Source organism: Tetrao urogallus, assembly GCF_951394365.1.
Source record: "Tetrao urogallus genome assembly, chromosome: 3".
NCBI classification, from domain to species: Eukaryota; Metazoa; Chordata; class Aves; order Galliformes; family Phasianidae; genus Tetrao; species Tetrao urogallus.
Genome location: NC_136815.1, coordinates 49,665,652 through 49,686,389, shown reverse-complemented (window position 1 = coordinate 49,686,389; position 20,738 = coordinate 49,665,652). Strand labels below are relative to the sequence as shown.

The 20,738-nt window shown below is 42.1% G+C and overlaps 1 protein-coding gene across 1 annotated transcript; it reads right to left on the bottom strand.

Annotated features, from left to right (window-relative positions):
- Positions 1-4,520: 4,520 nt before the first annotated feature.
- Positions 4,521-20,322, bottom strand: NDUFV2 (NADH:ubiquinone oxidoreductase core subunit V2; the record flags this gene model as incomplete). Its single annotated transcript, XM_079533193.1, has 8 exons — positions 4,521-4,673; positions 5,520-5,596; positions 8,498-8,607; positions 10,114-10,282; positions 11,882-11,998; positions 12,089-12,151; positions 19,143-19,208; positions 20,281-20,322. The coding sequence occupies 8 exons, from the start codon at positions 20,320-20,322 to the stop codon at positions 4,580-4,582; spliced, it is 738 nt and encodes a 245-aa protein (XP_079389319.1). The 3' UTR covers positions 4,521-4,579.
- Positions 20,323-20,738: the final 416 nt, after the last annotated feature.

Here is a 20,738-nt window from a genome sequence, read left to right as displayed (position 1 = left end):
GGCATAAAACGGGATTATTTCGCTCCCTACCAGCAGCCCGGTCCTTAAAAGCGAACAAAAGCACGCACACGAGCCGAATCCGGCAGTGTCACAAGCCGCCCGCCGCCGTGCCCGCCGCTCTCGCCCTCCCTTTGTTGCCCGGTGCCACCTGTGCCGCGCCACGCGCGGGCTCCACCTCACCGTGGCCGCGCTCCGCTGACAGCCGCCCGCAGGGCGCCGCGGCCGCCGTCAACGGAAGCCCCGGCTCCGAGACGGGCAGCGCGGCGCGGCCCCGGCGCCGCTCCCCGGGCGGGCAGCGCCCCGCCGCCTCTCTCCCTCTCTCTCTCTTCTTCTCCCCGCCTGCCTCCCCCCGGGGAACCGCCGCCCGCCGGCCCTCGGCCAGCCCGGCGGCGGGTGACAGCGGCGGCCATGGCTCCGCGCGGCGCCGACGGGCTGACAGCCGCCGCGCCGAGCAGGGCAGCACCTGAGGGTTGCCCCGCCGAAAGGAGAGCGAGGGGCGCGGCCGAGCCTTACCTCCTCCCGGCCCGCAGCTCCGCCGCCGCCGCCTCCCGCCGCGCGCAGCCGCTCAGCCCCGGCCCCGCTGTGGCCGTCGGGTTTGAAAACAGCCCTCCTCCTACTCCTCCTCCTCTTCCTCCGCCCGCTCCCTCCCTCCCGCCCGGAGCTGCCGCTCCCTTCCCCCGCCCGCCCTTTGCACAGCGCCGCTCCCGGAGCGCAGCTCCGAGCGGTGCCGTTGGCCGCGCCCCGCCCACGTGGCCTCGGCCCAGGCACGGGACGGGGGGCGGCCGTTGGGCTGGCGGGGGGCGGGCGCGCGGCACTCCGCTGCCTGGCGGGGTAACGGGACCCGGGGCTGGGGCGTGAGGGAGGTCGGCGAAGAGAGGGACGGCGCGAGTGGCGCGCAGGCACACTGGCGGGCAGCTACAGCCGCGGAACGTTCTGGAAACGGCGGCGGTGTGGCCGGTACCGGGCGGGGACGGGGTAAACGGACGGGGCACAAGCACGGCCGCGGGACGAGGAGCCGCCCCGGACCGGCGGCCGCCTCCTCCCGCCCCAGCGGCGCAGCCGCTCCTTCTCCAGGGAGGGGTTTTCCGGCGGCGATGGCGCAGTGAGTTTTAACAGCCGGCGTAGTGCGCATGCGCGACCCGGAGGGCGCCGCGCATCCAAATGAGGCGGTGCGGAGCGCGGTGCTGGCGGCTCGTGGGCACGGGGAGGGCTGTCAGTGCGGGTGCCTGAGGGAGCCGGGCCTCTGCCCACCTCCGCCTGGCCGGTGCCTCGCTTCGTTTCCGTCACCCATCCCGCTTCTCTGGGTCTTCATCTCGTGAGGGAGCTACGGGTCTGCGCTCCGGAGCCGGGCATGCACTGCAGTGTGAAGCTCGAGCCTGCTGCTGGTCTTTAAACAGAAATATCCCTTAAGAATTCCTTCGTGTATACTATCCACAAATATGACTTATTCAGAATCAAAGGATGCTTTGAAAATTTAAACATTTTTAAATTGAATGGGCAGGTGTTCTGTTACTTTACTTGAGCAATCTATGGGGTATAGTAAGGAGTAGTAATGTGTCTCTGTGATAAAAAGAATAATTGAAAATATGGTTCTATTGCTCTTTCCTAGAACCAAAGGTGTGTCAGAATGGCTTAGATTGGAGGGGACCAACCCCATGCCATGGGCAGGGCTGCCACCCAGCAGCTCACCTGCCCAGGGCCCCATCCAACCTGGCCCTGAGGACCTCCAGGAATGGGGCACCACAGCTTACATGGCAGGTATGCCAGCATCTCACTGCCCTCTGGGGGATTTTCTTACTAACTTAAATCTCTCTCTGTTAGTTTAAAGCCATTCCCCCCTGTCCTGTCGCTCTCAGACTGTGTCCTGTTCCTCGTGCCCCCCATTTCTGATGGGCAGAAGTGCTGGCACAAATAGAGAGGCAGCTAAGAAGCAGGTGCTTACCTCCTTCTGTGCAACGTGCTATGGGAAATCACAGAGCCATAGGAGTTGGGAGGGACCTCTGGGATTCAAGCCCAATCCCCTGCTAAAGCGGATTCCCTCTGGTAGGTTCCTCAGGAAAGTTTCCAGGTGGGCCTTGAATATCTCCAGATGAGACTCCACAATCTGTGCAGGAATGCCTTACTTTCATGAAGGCTAACTATTGTTGCGCATCCCTTACGTGGCCTGCTGCTGGTGGAGGCTGGCATCACATAGCCCAAATGCTCCCATGCTGCACGTCATGTTGTTTAGGTAAATGTGTCTAATTTGCTTTCAGGAGTTTATTGTACTGGTCATGTTTTGTAACACAGCTGCCATCCTTTCATCTCTGATGCAAGCAATGCATCATGTGCTATCAGCTGACCAGAAGCAGGTAAGCAGATGCCAGTGACCATGCAATAAAAGGGAGCTGCATTTACCTCATGTTCTTTTATGTTTGGTTGATTACAGAGGTCATTGCTTGAGGTGCAGGCAGGCTGACGTGCAGGCAAGCTACAGACTGTCAGCCCGAGTGGAGTATTTCCCAAGGCAGTAAGTATTTCCCAAGACAGAGTGTTTGTTCTTCTCACAGTACTATATAAGGCACAGTATGATTCATCCTCCAGCAATGACAGGCTGCAGGTGTAGTGCATGCTGTAATACTGCATACTCCTTGTACAGGTATCGTGCAGTTCCAAGAGCTGCATTTAAGTTGGTGGATATTCACAGGGAAGAATCTTGGAATAGCTGCCTTTACATTTGTTTCTTCTCCTTGGCTCCAGAGACCCTCCTTTCCACATAGCACAGCTGCAAAACTCCTTTGTAGCTGAACTGTGTTGACTTGTGCAGTACTTCCCTTGATCTGCCTTTCCAAGCCAAACGTCTTCTATCATCAGCTGTGAAAACTACTGGGCTGAATCAAGATAAGCATTGCAGCAGCTGGTCAAACTGTCATGGCTGTAAGTGAAAGACTGCAAATCTCAAACTGAAGTACTAAAATCTGAAGATAGGAATCTTTTGCAAATTCTTAGAACAGTGTCATGCCACTGAATGCACGTGTGCTGGCATCTAGCAGATAACCAGCAAATCAGCTCATAAGCCCACTTTAATTTACTCTACAGACAGAACTGAATTTCATTGCTTCTTCCTATTTGACAGGATAATTCCAGGTAACATTTTTCAATTATGGAGGTCACAGAAATCCTTTCCATTATCCAGTGTCAACTAGTGGAGTTTCCTATTACTCCTAACTTTATTCCATTTTTACCAAAGGAAAAAAACTACCACCCACTCTCTGCCCAATGGATTCTTTGTGTGTCTTCTGCTTCCTTATTAGAAAACTCCACTTTTCTTTCCCAAGACTCAACCTATTTTTCTTAAAACTTTCTTTGCTCTAAGTTGTCTTTTTTTCCCACCACAGTTAAAGTGCTTTTACTTGTACAGAATGAGTACAGCATGTAAATTCTTTCATCTTTCCCTCTGTAATAGGTTCTGTTACTGCAGCTTTACCAGCTTAAGGAACACATACTGGCTTTTGCTGTAGTTAACTCATTTTTCATTTAAGTCACCAGCCATGACTTTTACAGTTCAAGGTACTGAACAGTAGAATTGAAACTGCAGAGCTGTTTTATTTATTTGGCATGTTAGTGTCAGCTGCCTGGAATTATTATCAGTAATCTACTATTTAGGGTTGAGAATAGTGGAAACTGTCTCTATAGTATTTGTATAATCTAAAATCCTTAATACTACTAGCAAAAACAAAAAATGTACCTAGAGCTATTCAAGGATATTGAAGAGGATATGGAAATATTAATTATTGCACTATTCTAGAGCTCTTCTGCAACAATCAAAAATCCTCACATTCCTGCATAAGTTATTGTGAAATTCACTAAGTGTATTCTGTGATTGGATTTACTATTAGTGTAAAATTCTAATTCTAATAATTTTGTAGCTAGTAAGCAATTACACATAACCAGTATTGCAGTAGCTTGTATATTTCTAGTTGAGATATTTGAAATTTTTAAATGCTTAAATTTCATCAAAACCTGAACTTGAGATGGTGACAGAGTAGTAGTTACTTGCTTTATTCCTCTTCAAATTATTTCAGTTCTATAGCTGCCCCTACACTATTCAGTTTGAGCAGTGGTGTATTAGGTTTGCATCTGGCAATAAAGAAGTTATTCTTTTTCAGGCAAATGATTTGCAGATCAGTCTTTTTTTTTTTTTAATTGCCTTTAGCATTTTTTAATCAGGAGAAATACTTCAATTTCACACACACTTCTATATTGGTTCTTAAAATTAGCTTGCCAAATTTGGAATTTGGCCAGCTTTATTACTTTTTCCAAAGTAACTCAAAAGTAGTTATAAGAATTTTTAGTGGTAAATGAAAAGATGACTGATGCATCACTGATCACAAATGGACTCATTCAGCAAGTCACTTTGTGGTCTACAGAAGCACTTTTTGATAATCTGAATGATGATTAAGCATCGCAGCAGTTTAGATCATGGTAACCAATTCCTTTTGCTTCCTCCCTCTTCCCCCCCAAATATTAACCGTACTTCATTTTACTGTGATTACAATTACTTTATTTCCAGACGGTTTAACATATATTACAAAACTCCTCAGAGGTCAGCTCGAACTCCAAAACCTGGTCCTTTGGGTGGTTCAGTCAGAGATGTTAGGCCACCAGCTGGCTCACAAGAAAAACGTCCGCTCCTGAAAAACAACAGCAGTTTCATTCACTACTGGTATTCTATGATATTGTATTCATTCACTACTGGTATTTGGACACTGTTTAATCACTGGATAGAATATAGTTACAAAATGGCTTAAAGCTGAAGCCACTTCTTTCATTTGTTCTTATTCACGCTTCAGAAATGTGGGATGCTACCCTTAAAACAAAAGGCTTCCAAATTCAAGTAGTGTCAAATAGCTTTGCAAATGAAATGCAAGATAGGATTTTTTATTTATTTATAGATATGCAGAAAAGCAATGTTGGTTCCAGTAATCCCAAAAGCAAAATCCAATTGTATCAGTCATATTTTTGTTAAAGATGCATCCCTGTATTTAGAAAATGTAACTTCAAGATTATCCTCGTACTCTAAAAAAAATAAAATTATAGGAGTAGGAATAAAAAAGACACCTAAGTCAAACAGTGCTAATTAATTCTGCCATTCATACACCTGTGTATTTGGACTAACACAGAACAATAGGAAATAATAAGTATGTAAAGCTCCATAATAAGCCTTTCACAGATGTCAGATCTTTCTGGTATTTGTTGACTTCCATCATCTAGGCAAAAAAAAACAAAAACAAAAACAAACAGAAAACAATGGGCAATGCCATTCACCTATTAGGTTATAAGTCAAAACTGATGCGTTCCCATTTGATTATCCTATAGCCTGTCATCAGGAACATGACATTAGTCCATCCACTGCTCTTTCTACATATTCTAAGTCAAAAAGATCTGCAAAGACAAATAGCTTTAACAGGAATTTAGTTTTCATTCTCAAGAGGAGAAGCCTTCAAGTAGTTGGCCACTGTTATACAAATATGGCGTACCTTGGGCCGGGTCTGGGAGCTTTACCAGCCTTTAGCTCATCAATTATGTCTTCAATATCTTTGGGAGTTAAATCTTCCTGTTAAAGAAAAAAAAGACGATAAAAAGTCAGCAAATTTGTTAATTGTATTAATTGCAGCATTTACAATTAATCAGATTAGTGGTTCTCATAGTTGAGATCCTATCATAGGTAACTTTGATCCTGTCCATTAACATACATGTAACGGGTTTGAAGAATCAGGAGACCTAACACCTTAATTACAACATAAAATATAAACTTCAATATTGTTCTTATGTATGGTTGCACAAAATTAAATTAAAACAAACTGTTCACAGTGGTCGTCTCTAACATGGGCTTGAGGTTTTGGCTTCCTTAGTATATTAGTGAGCTGGATCTTTGGCTACCCATTATATGCAGTGTTGTTGCACATACTGCAAACTGGCATTGGTTGTGACAAAAAAAAAATACTGGGTGCAGTACAACAGAACAGTTCTAAAGAAATTAAATAACCCTTATTTAAATGCTCTATTTATTGAATGCATAAATTCCTTTGGCATCCAAGTGGGCCATAATTCAGAAGTCTGAAGCTCAAAAATAGCATTCAGCCAGGATCATACTTTCCAACCGACCATTCTAAACTTACTACATATCTAATAAAAAATTCCAGATTTAGAGGTAGGCAACTATTAAAAATAAATAAATAATAAAATAAATAAATTTAACTTCACACATCATTGTGTAAGTCAAGACAGTATCCAAAATGAAAAATACGTGAATTTCATTTTACTCTTATTATCATGTTCCCTTTTTCCTACTATGTCAAAGTAGGAAAAAAGTACTTTAACATACTGGAAAGAACACACTGACCTAACCACAGATTCATTGATGGCCTATGAAAAGACTGTTGCCATGTCGTAACAGCACTCCCAGTGTTTATCTCTGCTCAGAAACGATGGAGCTATTAGAAAACATGGCTTTTGTTCTCTGCAAACACATAGCCTTCATATACACTGGAAATTGTAGATGTTGTAGAAGAGAAGGAATAACCATAAGCGTGAACAGCATCAGTGATATGTCATCCAAAACTATTACAGAAGGCTTTGAAGAAGAGGCTGATAAGAAAAGACTTCCAAATCATAGAATCATAGAATTGCTTAGGTTGGAGAAGACCTTAAAGATCATCAAGTCCAACCATAACCTAACTATTCTACCCTAACTCTAACAACCCTCTGCTAAATCATGTCTCTAAGCACCACATCCAAATGGTTTCTAAACACATCCAGGGATGGTGGCTCAACCACCTCCCTGGGGAGCCTATTCCAGTGCTTAACAACTCTTTCTGTAATGAAGTTTCTCCTGATATCCAACATAAGCTTACCATGGTGCAACTGGCTTTGAACAGATGCCCAGAATAAGTATGGCCATTACTTTACAAATGCAAATAAAGGCTTGATAAAAGAAAAATCTGAATTTGCTTTCCATCACTTGGTAATTAAGTAGTATTGTGTAGCAGATACTTCAGAAATGCAACACCACACATCTTCTAATACTTTTTTTAACTCTTCAGCAGAAGTCATCACTTCCAGCTAACAAGTATTGGGAACTAACCCTCTAGATAATACTGTAGAATTTCAGTGATTTCTATTCTTAAGCTATGAAGTAAGAAATTTTGCCTCTTACAATTCTTTGTATAGATAAGATATTCTGAAGAGGATCAAAATTTTAAAGTGGTACACCTAAAGAGAGGCTCTGAAGAAGAGAAACAATGCAACTTCCATTCAGCAGAACCAAACAGTTGTTAAATGGGAGAAATGGCACACACGATATAACAACCTCATGCTTAAAAAAAATGAAATACCAAAATCAGTGTTTAGGTGTGATGCAGTGAGTTAGACACGCACTGCCATTCTGTATGGTCATCCATACTGGTAACATGTTGAATCCGTGCTATGAACTAACAATAAGCTTCATATTTCTGTATAGTAAAAACCAACTGGCTGCCCAAGTGACTGTCAGTAGAAATTGTATGCTGTCAAGCACTACATTTTAGAGCTTTAGTAATCGTTTATTAATGTTAATGTTCCATAATCTTAGCTCTGAGCATCCTGCTTAGCAGTAGTTTGGACTTTTGTTAACTTTACATTCTTTCAAACCCTTTAAAAACATGACTGACACAAAGTTTTTCTTTGCAGCAGGAAAAAAGCACAACAGAAAATAACATTTTGCTTTATGCCACCAAATGCAATACTTTCTGGACTTTCTTCACAGTGTCTATACAACCCTATGCAGCAGAAATCTTTTTCTTCCATTCCATTATAACACTGCTTAATGACAAAAGCAGACTGTTGGTGCATCAAGAGTATAAACTGTCTGCATTATTTCAAATGACCAAAACAACAACATAGAAAACCTACAGCAAAACATATACAGAATCCTGTTGAATCTATACATTTTAGGAGAGCTGGTTTCACTGTGTGGAAATGCAAAAACAAGCTGACTTTTCAGCAGATGATGCATTTTAGTGACTTGTTGAGTGAACGATATAAATTAAAATTTGGAAACTACAGTGCAAGGCTGTGATATACAGCTGCTTAAAAAAAACCAAAAGGAAAAAACAACATTCTCAGTCTGAAAGCCACCTGTGAGAAAGTTCATTCTACTATCTAAGTATGCCAAAACACTACTTCCACAAGAATATCCATGATCTCATCATCTCATTACAAAAACAGAAGCATTAACACAGTGTGTTTGTATAGAAACCAGGAGGCACCAGTACATTATCATACAGATGAAGCGTTCTAGGAAGAAGCCAAGAAAGTAAAAGATACTAAGTTAAAAGCTGTCCCTGCCAATAGGAATTCAAAATAAGAAAACCAGAATCTGAAAGAATGGAAACAGCCTACCCAAGAATTTTAGTTTCTTTATATATATATACACACACTTACATATACACTTATACATACTATGTAAAGTACTTACATAATAGTTGTCATTTATTTGTACCATTGGTGCATTTACACAAGCACCTAAGCATTCCACTTCTATCAGTGTGAAGAGTTTATCAGGTGTTGTTTCCCCAACTTTAATACCTAAAAAAAAAAAAAAAAAAAATATTAGGTTCAGCAATGGGTATGGAACAACATTAGAATATTCATTATTGATCCCATCATAATTTTCTCATTATTTGTACTTCAGCTACCAAAGCACTGATACAGTTAAATCCTCTTAGACAAGTCCAAAAGTTTTCTGTTAAAGGTTCTAATAAACTGTGAAGTCAGTCTTTGGACATGTTTTTGAGAGCAGACTTACAGGTTTGTTTTATTGAAAAATAATCTTAAAATGACAGTTCTGAAAAACAAAACAGCTCTACTCAGGAAGAACTGATATGCAGAATGGAAAAATAAGGAAGACAGAGCTTTCATGTGTTGTTGATATTAAACGCATTCGTATTCATTACTGGATCTCCAAGTTAACCAAGATGTAAGCAGTAAGACTTGGTACAAATTCATAAACAACTTCCAAGTTATTACACAGAAGCTTCTTTCCTGAACAACTCTGTACACATGCTTAGCTTCCATGACGTGTTTCTGTCCTAGTGATATCACCACTAAAGATACAGGCTTTGCCAGAGGGCAGGTTACCAAAAATAACATCTGAGTCTGAGCTTGCCAGAATAGTCTGTGGAAAGTAAACACCAAGCTGCAAATTTCCTCCATAGTTAATAGAAAGGAGCAAAAACTAGTAAATGTTTGATTGCAAATCAGTAAGAACTACATAAACGACCTTAATTACAAGAAGTTGCCCTTCCTTTGATTTTTCAAACCAAGTTTTAATTAAAATTAAACAATTTATGCAACAACAAACCAGGACAAATTTAATCTGAAGATGCCTTTTCCAGACAACAACATAGGAGGAGGAATATTACAAGCAACTGCTCTGCAGCTCTTAGCACAGTGGTTCTCATGAAACGTCAGCACAGCTTCTAAATGTATAGAATGGGAAAAGTTGTTAGTTGTTGACCTTACCCTCTCTTTCCCTCATAATCATTCAGTGAGAGAAAAAACACAAACCCGAGAGTTCTCCTTACACCCTATATGATGCAGAACTCTCAACTCACTTCTCCCATGAGAAATTTATAAATTCTATTCACTTAAGTAGGTTGGAAAAAAAACCTCACCAATATGTTTCATATAGAATGTGCCTTAAAAATCTCATTTTGCATATAAAGTGATACAGCTTTTAGAGTCTTCTTCTGTATATTGGATAGGGCTTAATTCTCAGTCCAAGAGTCATATTAGAATAATTCATTTCCTAGCAAACTGCTTTAAAACCACTTGAAGACCACTAATTGACACTCTTGACAATGGCCTTATTTGTCCTACTGTACTGAAATATTTGGATTTGGCATTTCTTCTTCATTTTTGAATATGTTCAAGTGCTTATTTGATGATAATTTCACTCCAAATACTAAATATTCTTGCACTGCCCCCACCATATGAAGACTTTTGCTTCAGTTAGGTAGCAACGCATCATTAAACCAGTGTAAAAAATACATATGCGTATATAAGGAAGGATATTACAAATGTGTATCATACCAAGTTTCTTCTTTATGGCTTCTAAAATGCTGTCAGAGTCTCGCAGCATACAAGGCGTGGTAGTGCAGACCTGGATATGGTATTTCCCAACAGGTTTACGATTATACATTGTATAGAAGGTTGCTACTTCATACACTCTCATGGGAGGCATTTCTAAAATTTCTGCAACCTATAATAAGGGGAAAACAGACACTATTTGAATAAGGCATCAGAGGGCATCAATAAGGCATTTATGAAATCATTTCAGTCAGGTCACCTGTTCTGTATGTGCAGTAACAGGGGCTTTGGTACTCCAAGTAAATAGAAAAATGGGGATGTGTATCAAAGCACAACTTTGTGCACTTTTCTTAAGCGCTAAGAGAAAACACCGGAGTTACTCTGATTGGAGTCAACTTTGTCTGAGCACAAGCTCCACTAAGCCAAGGATTAGCACAGTAAGGAACTGAGGTCAGTCCTCGTCCAGCATCATAAACAGGCTAGTTTCAAGGATCAGCTGGATTCCAGCTTTCATTGTCAGCTCCAGCTTGTAGCGTACTTGCACTCTTGCTGTATGAATGAATGAACTCATATGAATCTGCCCACACTAACCCACTTCAGCTTTTTATCAAAGGAAACACATAGAGGCAGTACTACACTCACCTAATTCAGAGACAGCAGGCTGCCTGGGGTACCTGGGGTACTGTGACAATAGCAGGCCTGGCCCTAAAAACACCACTGAATCACAGCTAGCAAATACACAGTGATGCACTACTCGTGAGCCAGTTCTGGTGCAAGTATCCTTTATCGCATTAACCTGGAACTCTGGCAGACTGTTCAGGTTGAGAACTGACTGTATTTCCTAAAGCGTAGCTGTTTTATATTCCAGTATCAAGCCACAGAAAGTACGTGATTTAAAGCCTTGCTTCAAAGGTCATTCCAACATAATACCACTCACAAAATTAACAAACAAGACTTATCCCATTCAGTAGTGATGGAGATTTGTGGCTTTATCCAGTGTAGTAGGAACAGTAGCAGACAATTTGCCCTTTTATAGGAGTACTTCACTCATACTCAGTAACTTCTGTAATGATCACAACCCTCTTTTAGCTTATCTTGACTGAACTTCAAACATTTCATTTGAAAACTGATATGCCAGCCTGTAACACAAAGTGAGAGTAATTTGTATGAACAGAAAAACTGAATTATTTATTGCTATTTACTGTCACTGTGGAAGACTGCAGCTGCTTGCTTTTTTCTTAAACAATATTAATAGATAATTTGATAAGAAACTAGTCTTACTGATATTTGCTATGAAGCATTATGAAATACACATTCCGAACACTACATCACTGCATGCTTCGTGGATCTTTCTACAGGCCTAGAGATGAAGTACAATCCTGGCCGTGCACAGCACCACTGATGTAAAGGGGACATGAAAAAGCATTGTCATCATCACCCTTCTCTTTCCTCCAAATTCAGCATGAATGTCTTTCAAGTTTCTGATGCTACATTCAGGATAATTCTGGGAAGAGCCTGTCTAATTTAGGCCCACATAATTTTTGTTCTGTTCAGTTCCTAGCAGTGAGGTAGCATCACATAAACAGACCCAAGAGTTTCATGCATTATTTTCTTTTTTTTTTTTAATGCAGTCTCAGAGGGAATTCTCGCAATTCTGTGCCAAGCGTAAATTCCTGCATTAGAACACTTCAATTAGAAAAAAAACCAAACAGTTGTATTCTACTATTACGAGTCAGATTTTATGCCTGAAAGATAATTCAGCACTAAATACCTTGTTCATAGCCGATATGGGCAACCATCCATGCTGTCTCTGCGCCAGATCTAGCACTGCCATGACAGCTGCAGATTTGTGTCCCCCTGGGTAACTGCTTACGATTGCTTCTATTCGCTTTAGAAAGATTAAAAAACAAAAAACAATCAGTGATAAGCTAAACACAAAGTTTGCATATTTATGTTTTTGGTTTTTTTGTCTGCCTACCTTCTTGTTTTCAGGTGTGAACTCAAAGGGAGTATCTGGATTATTCTCAGGACTATCTCTGTGCTTCAGAAGAAGAAGAAATAGTGTTGTCAGGAAATTATTCAGGACAGATTTACCATTGCAAATTATTTCATTAGACAGTTACAGTGGAGTTACCTCAACAAAACTCATTTGATACATTCCAGATAAAAATTTAATAGTACTCAACCATAAATGACTAACCATCTGTAAGAAAGTCATCAGAAACATTCATAATTACTTCATCACTCTTAAAAAAGAAAACAGTAACTTATTCCTGTTATTTCCTATTCAAGTAATTATTTCTTCTGCAAAGTGGTGTCACTTTCAAAACAGACATTTGGAACAGTTGATGTATTTTGGCAATTGCGTTCAAACTCATCACAAGCAGATTTAGGAGTCCTTTAGTTAGTACCTTAATAAACAATAATAGCCTATTTTCCTTTTCTCATAAGACACAAAATGCCAAAAACTTAATTACCAAGTATCTTGCTACATAAATAGAATGGCTGAATGTACTAGTAAGCTATCTTCATATTTTCAATTTTTTTTTAACCAATTTCAACTTCTTAGATAGATTTCATGGAATCACAGAATGTCCTGGGCTGAAGAGGACCACAATGATCACCTAGTTTCAACCCCCTGCTATGTGCAGGGTCGCCAACCACCAGACCAGGCTGCCCAGAGCCACATCCAGCCTGGCCTTGAATGCCTCCAGGGATGGGGCATCCACAACCTCCTTGGGCAACCTGTTCCAGTGCGTCACCACCCTCTGTGTGAAAAAGGAATTCTGAATCAGAATGGAACAAGCAGAACCTTCAATTCATAGTTCCAAAATATGGCAGTTCATCATATTACTTGTAAGGTGGTCTTCTTAAAAAGCATCAAATGGAAATCAGTTCTAATTTGTGTGTTTAGAAAATACAAGTTTGGAAGTCTTGAAAAAATTGACATTTTACTACAGCCCAGTTTTAGTTCTGATCCTTACTCCCTAGAGAAGCCTATGCAGAACACAAAGTTGCTCATTATGGTATCTTTGACATACCCATAGCTGACATTAATTCCAAACTTTACGCTGTTTTCAAACTGGGAACATTTCAAATTAAATGGAAAGCGTACACAAAAACAAGCTGTACTCAAGGTTTATAACTAAAAGAAATACATAATCAACTAACAATTCAAGCCTTTAAGGAAATGTATTTAGGAGGAAAAAAGAAACCTACTTTGACATTCACTTTAATTCTCAAACAACCCAAATTTTATAATTCCCACATTACTTTTTCTTTTCCTTTTTAAGAACTGAAGGATTTCATGAACGATTTAACATTGCAAGAAACTGGCAGTACGGTAAGATCTATCAGCAGTCAGAATTTGTATGGTTCATAGCTACTCCTGGATTTAGAAATTTTAACATAGAAAAACCCCTAACCCAACTTCCATTTCTCTCTGGTGTTCCAGTGATTAATTCCCCTGGCTTATCCTGTCCATATGCTCAAGCAAACAGTACTACTGCCACTGTCAAGTTAAAGAATAGGTATCCCTTCTGCAGCTGGGAGCCTTACAAAAACGCTGTCAGTACGTACTTCTCTACCTAGAATGACTTGCCTTAATAACTTAATTACCGAAAATAACTGATTTGCTTTGAACAGTGTAAGCTGTTACAAAGTATGAATGTACTGTTTGTGTTGTCTAGAAGGTAACATAAAACAACTTTTAGGAAGATGTTGCCTCTATTTTAGACTGAATGTTCAAGATAAAGGATTTGACTCATCTTATGTATTGTTGATGAGGGCTTTTATCCCAGGTATCCATACAGACTGGAAGAAGCCATCCTTGAGAGCAGCCCTGCAGAGAAAGACCTGGGGTTCCTAATGGATGAAAAGCTTAACATGAGCCAGCAGTGTGCTCTTGCTGCTCAAAAAGCAAATGGTATCCTGGGCTCCATCAGAAAGGGGTGGCCAGCAGGGACAGGGAGGTGATTGTCTCCCTCTGCTCTTGTGAGGCCCCATCTGGAGTACTGCGTCCAGGTCTGGAGTCCCCAGTACAAGACAGACAGAGCTGATGGAGAGGGTCCAGAAGAGAGCCATGAAGATGATCAGGAGCACCTCTCCTACACAGACAGGCTGAGGGAGCGGGGCTCATTCAGCCTGCAAAAAGGAAGGCTGCAGGGTGACCTCACAGCAGCCTTTCAGTACCTAAAGGGAGCCTACGAACAGGAGGGGAATCAACTCTTTGAAAGGGTTGATAATTGCAGGACAAGGGGCAATGGTTTTAAGTTGAGAGAGGAAAGATTTGGGTTGGATGTCAGGGGGAAATTCTTTACAGAGAGAGTGGTGAGGTGCTGGAACAGGCTGCCCAGAGAGGTTGTGCATGCCCCGTCCTTGGAGGTGTTCAAAGCCAGGTTGGATGGGGCCCTGAGCAGCCTGGTCTAGTATGAAATGGGGAGGTTGGTGGCCCTGCATGTGGCAGGGGGGTTGGAAATTCATGATCCTTGAGGTCCCTTCCAACCCTGGCCATTCTGTGATTCTACCGGCTTCAATAAAAGTTCTTAAAAAAAGAGACTGATGCAAAGTACTTCCAGTCTATTTTTTTTCCTCCAACTCATAATTTCTTTCCCTTACAGATCTGCTCTAGGTCTTAGCTGCACAGATAATCCATGATTCATGAGAAGTTCTTCCATAACTTAACTTTTCCTCTTGAATGTGCATGCCCATTTTATCTCAAGCTGCTGTTTTGCCTTCCACAGTTACTGGACTTGCACTTCAACTCAATTTCTTTAGCAGACAAGTGTATTTGATTAATTAAACACTTCTCTTATTGTCTCGAACGCTTAATTCATGTGCACCTTTTCTAAACTGATATCCCTTAAATGCCCCCCACATATGAATAAGTATAATAAAGGCTTGATATCTGAATCTACAGGCTGCCACAACTGCCAATTCTGTGCAGGTGAACAAAACAAATTGTGAACTAAACAAAATGTCACAGCTTTTTGCACGCTAGTCTCCAAAATGGGCTTTGCCTAATTCAGTACTGTGAACAGTCTGTTAGAGCTTATAGACCTTCTGAGCTGTTACAAATTTGTCAATCACACGTTCCTTCGTCTTCTGTTTATCCATGTGACATGATTTATCTGGGACTTCCAGTAGCTGATTAGCTCCAAAATTGTAAGGGTGCTTTCGTGCCTTTGTTAGGATACAGACTGTGAAGAACAAACTCAGACTTAACACATTACATTGAATCCAGAAGAGCTGAGGCTGGTGGAGCCCAACCGTGGCTCCAGCAGGGCCACCCAGAGCAGGCCCATGTCAAGACAGCTTCTGAAGATCTCCAGGGAGCAGACCTGGAGCCTCTGAGCAACCTGTGTCAATGCTCCTTCACCCACACAGCACTGCGTGCTCTTCAGAGGGAACCTCTTGTGTGCCACTGAAAAGAGCATGGCTTTGTCTTTCTTACATTCTCCTGTCAGGCATTTACATACACTCAGATGTCTTCAGCAGTTCCAGCTCTCTAAGCCTTCCTCATATGAGAAATGCTCAAAAAAAGAAAATATGTTAAGTCTTCCTCCTGTACACAGATAAGTACAAACTATTATGTAAGTATCAGCTAAAGCTACTTCCTGAAAACCAAGGCCAAACTCTACCCAGGACCACCAGGTCCTTCTCTGTAGAGCTCCTTTCTAGCAGATTGTCTCCTAACCGGTACTGATACGTATGGTTATTCCTCTTCAGGTGTAGGACTCTACACTTATTCTTGTTGAACCTCATCAGGTTCCTCCCTGCCCAGCTCCACAGTCTGTCCAAGTCTTGTTGAATGGCAGCACAGACTTCAGGTGTGTCAGCAAATCCTCCCAGCTTTGTATCATCAGCACAGTTGCTGAGAGTGAACTCTATCCCTTCATCCTGGTCACTGATGAAGATGTTGAGCAAGACCAGACCCAGCACCAACCCCTGGGGAACACCACTAGTTACAGGCTTCCAAGCAGACTCTGCACCACTAAGAACAACCCTCTGAGCTCTGAAAGTCAGCCAGTTCTCAATCTACCATGCTGCCCACTCATCTATCCCACATTTTCTAAGTTTCACAACATGGATGTTGTGGGAGATGATGTCAAACACTTGCTGAAGCCAAGGTACACAACACCCACTGCTCTCCTGCCAACTACTGAGCTAGTGATTACATCATAGGAGGCTATGAGGTTGATCAAGTGTGATTTGCCCTTGGTGAATTCATGTTGATTACTCCTGATAATAAAGTAACTAGAATAATATAGTTTTCCATGTACACTACAAAGAAGTTGATATATTACCTAAAAGAAACCTGACAATTGATGTATGCCCTGTGGTAAACATGATTTAAGTGCCTTTGAACCAAAATGAGAAAACTGTATCATTTGCAGGCAAGAGGATGTTTAAGATTGTTATAAGTTTGTATTAAATCAGCAATAAAAAGAAATTCATCACTTCTTTTCCAATGAGAGAATACCCTATACTCACTATTGTAGCAGAACTCAAGATATAAACATCCCCTAAATAAAGAATGGCGTAAGTGCTCTTAGATCTAAGTATTTCACTGCCCATCATCACAAGCTAAGCAGTAACACAGCAGTCAAACCTTCTGTACAGAATAGCCCTGTGACAAAGTCCACACCAATGCAGTTGATGTGTTAAGGGCCCTTGTGCCGATGGCCAGAAAGTAACAAAATATAAGAGCTAAGGTTTAGCTGTTACAGAGGATGAAGACAATAAAAGTCAAGTATTGAGATGGTGTATGTGAAGAAAACAGGTAACTATTGTAAATAAAAGCATTTTTGAAAGTAGCCCTTCCCCTGCTATCAGAAATATGGTAGATTTGGATTACCTTCCTTAGGCTAAGTGCAAACAATCCATCTCATTTAAAATTTGACATATTCTTTCTGGAAGTGCGATACAGTTGCCTGTGATGGTACCAGATTGGATTTAATGATTGAGTAATCTCCCCTTGGCTGTTTCACAATCAGCGTTCTTTGCAAAACAAAACCAGGTGCTCCTATGTAAACTGACATACAAAGAAGACCATCACAACAGGAGGTTGGAATTTCTCCCAGGTACACCCACTGTTCCTCCATAATCACATTTTAACAACTTTTGACACTGCAGAAATCACAGCAGACATCTTCAGTATCTTTCAGTAACTAAAGGAGAAAGGAGTAAGAAAGAAGGGGACAGGCTCTTTAGCAGGGCCTGTTGTGATACCACAAGAGGAAAAGGGGAGATTTAGATTGGATACAAGGAAGTTTTTTAAGATAAGAGTGGTGAGGCACTGGAACAGGTTGCCCAGAGGGTGATGCCCCATCCCTGAAGACATTCAAGATTAGGTAGGACCAGGCTATAAGCAACCTGATCTACCTGTGTTTGTCCTGGGGACCTGCACCTGCCTAGGGACAGTTGGACTAGATGATCTTAAAGGTCCTTTCCAACTCAAACGATTCTATGGTCTTCTTGTGATATTCTAGAAAATAAGGTATTCCTTATGCTCCCTCCTACCCAAAATCTGGAAAAAAAAACAATCTTGAAATTTCTTGTGTTAAAAACGTCATAACTTTGCACTAAAAATTGCTCTGAAGATTTTAGTTGTATTTAGGGCAAACAGTAACGTTCACACAGAATGACATGCAGCTATCTACCTCCCATAGCTTTATGGCCATCACAAAAACAAACAAGTCCATCGCCCCACAATTTTCTATGCTCTTCTAGAAAAAAATACATATATGATGGGGAATAAAAATAAGAAGAGTGGAAGATAATATTAAATAAAACGGTTACAAATCATAAGCTTACTAAAGCACAAAACTTTTCTACCTCTCTTTTGCTATTTCTGTGCTCCCCCTCCAGCAAATCGTTAACATAGTAAGATAAATCTTGCAAAAAGCTGAAGAATTTACAGAGCATCTAGCATCATACTCCAAACACCAACATTTATTAGTGTGCCAAAGACACCTTTTGCTTTCTTCACCCACCTCAGACTACTCTTAAGGTTTCCTAACTTGTCAGCCCACACTCATGTTTTCTGTACTTCTTGAGTAACAGCTCTCACTCCATACATTATCAATGCCTGTTCAGGGTTTGGAAAAGCATACAAAGCATGTACTGTAACTTCATTAACTTCATCCAAAGTGAAAGCTGTGGAGACAGCTGCAGAAAGACCAAAAAAACAATCCAGCCAAAAACACTGAACACCTTCTTCCAACAGATCAGTTGATTCTCCAGTACAGTGCTGATTTCCAATAAACAGAGGAAAAACAGTAAATTTGAACTTTTGAACAGCTGCTGAACTGAATTCTAGGTGCAGTTTCAAATGCAGCAGAGTGGGAGAGAACACTCCTCTCAGAGATGCTTCAGGTTCTCTTCAGAGGTAGATACACAATATACCTGCTTTACATGTTTGTATACACACACTTTTATTTATGCGATTACTGTTACTGTATGTATAACAGTAATGTCTAATTGCCTTAATTATGAATCACTACTCAACTTATTGTATGTCATAAAGCATTAACAACAACTGCACTTTTCAGCAGCTAGTGAAGGCGGCCGGACATGGACCTATGGGTAATTCTGTGGCAAACTGCAGAAGCCAAGAAACTGGGTCCACAGGAAGTTTAGTGTCAAGTTACAAATTAAATTAATTTCAATTAGAAAAAAAAGAGGAAATATTGTGATAAATTTAAACAAAAAAATCAAACATTATACAAATAAGTAATCCCATACAAGCGCTGCTAGCATTGCTAGTACAGAAGTTTTCACTACATAAAATAGGAAACACTATGCCAAGAACTACAGTACAACCTTTTGACAACATATCACAACTCTAATAACAATTATAGAATCACAGAACTGCTCAGATTGGAAAAGACCTTAAAGATCATCAAGCCCAACTGCAACCTAATCAGATTGCCCTAAGTTGCACCCATTAGAAACTTCCAGGAGGATTAAGAAAAGCATATGCTAACCTCTTGTTACACATCCCCTTTCCAGCAAGGTAGAAGATGACTTACCACAAATAAGGCTCCTCCACTTGAATTGCATGCTGGTGTTTTATGTAAGTATCGGATTTGTCTCATCTACAAACAAAACAAAGTTGATGGTATTGATAGCCTATAACTTGCATATTCTTTTTCAGAACCAGTTTGAGTTCTATTTTAGTTGTAAGCCACTCATTATTTTGCCATCCCTAATCAAGTCAAGAGAAGAATACAATGACTTCTACTGTACTGCAAGAGAGCATATTTACTACACTGCCCGAAGCTATCACGGCGTATCAAGAGAATTTAAAGGACTGAACTTCAAACTGGTAAACGCTCCACCAGTTTGAATACAAATCCTCATCAAACTCTTTATGAAGAATTTTTCAGTTTGTTACTCTGTACCACTGGTGAGCCAAACATCTGGCAAAGGTACCAGCAGTACTGAGGCTTTTCTCATTTACACCTTACTACAGCTCTCTCTGCTGACTAACATTGACATCAGACAAAAGACAATACACAAAACTAAGCACCTTAAATACAAGAAGAGAGACCTATAATACAAGTCAGTCTCACTTTTTATAGCCTCTGCCTGTGTCTGCGATGATGAAACAGATCTGTTCTGCTGTAAAAGCAAATGAAGCATCCCAGCATTACACGGTCCCACCTACCATGTGACAGCAGCGGTTTCCCCTGTCACACAATGACTCCTTGCAGGTGGGTGGATGTGCCGTGCAGCCTTACAGGTACTTCGCAGCACGCACCCATTTCCCTTTTGCTCTCCAGTTCTGGCTCGCCTGAGAGCATCAGGCAGGAAAACAATTCGCTTCCTGCTGTTGTCAGAGACCAAAAGGCACTCTTGAATCCACAAATAACTGTAGTGCAGATCACTCCTGCATCCCTTATAGAGCGCACTGCACCAGCCCGAGTGCTCACAGGGAGCCACATGACAAGGCACACTCGGGCAAAAGCCTCAAGGCACAAGGAGAGCACGGTGAGAGGACTGGACCGCAGCCCGGAGCGCAGCCCTCGCACTGAGCGCTCCATCCCCGAGGCCAGGCCTTACCGCTCTCCCCTGCGAGGGCAGCGCCGAGACCCTGCCCGCGGCCTCCCGCACCGCGCGGCCGGCCGGCTACCCCGCCACTACCACACCCTGCAACCGCCCCCTTACCGAGCGCGCGGCCGCGGCCCGCAGAGCAGCGCACAAGAACATGGCGGCGGCAGCGAAAGGCGCCCCGGCCCGGCCCTCTCCTTGAAGCCTGCGGTGCCCTCCGCGCAGCCACAAGGGGAGCGACGCTGCGCATGCGCCAGCACCGCCCGCCTGCGCGCGCCTGTCTGTTGCGGCCGTGGTTTGGAGCGTCTCGGCTGTGGTGCTGGACTGGGTGGGAAGGGAGCGGCTGGTCAGTGCCTAGGCAGTGCCTATTTGTCGCTGGTACAAACGGGAATTCAGTGCTAGATCCGTCCCTCGTTAATACTTCACAGAATCACAGGGGTTGGAAGGGCAATGGTATTAAACTGAGACAGGGGAGGTTTAGGTTAGATATTAGGAGGAAGTTTTTCACACAGAGGGTGGTGACACACTGGAACAGGTTGCCCAAGGAGGTTGTGGATGCCCCATCCCTGGAGGCA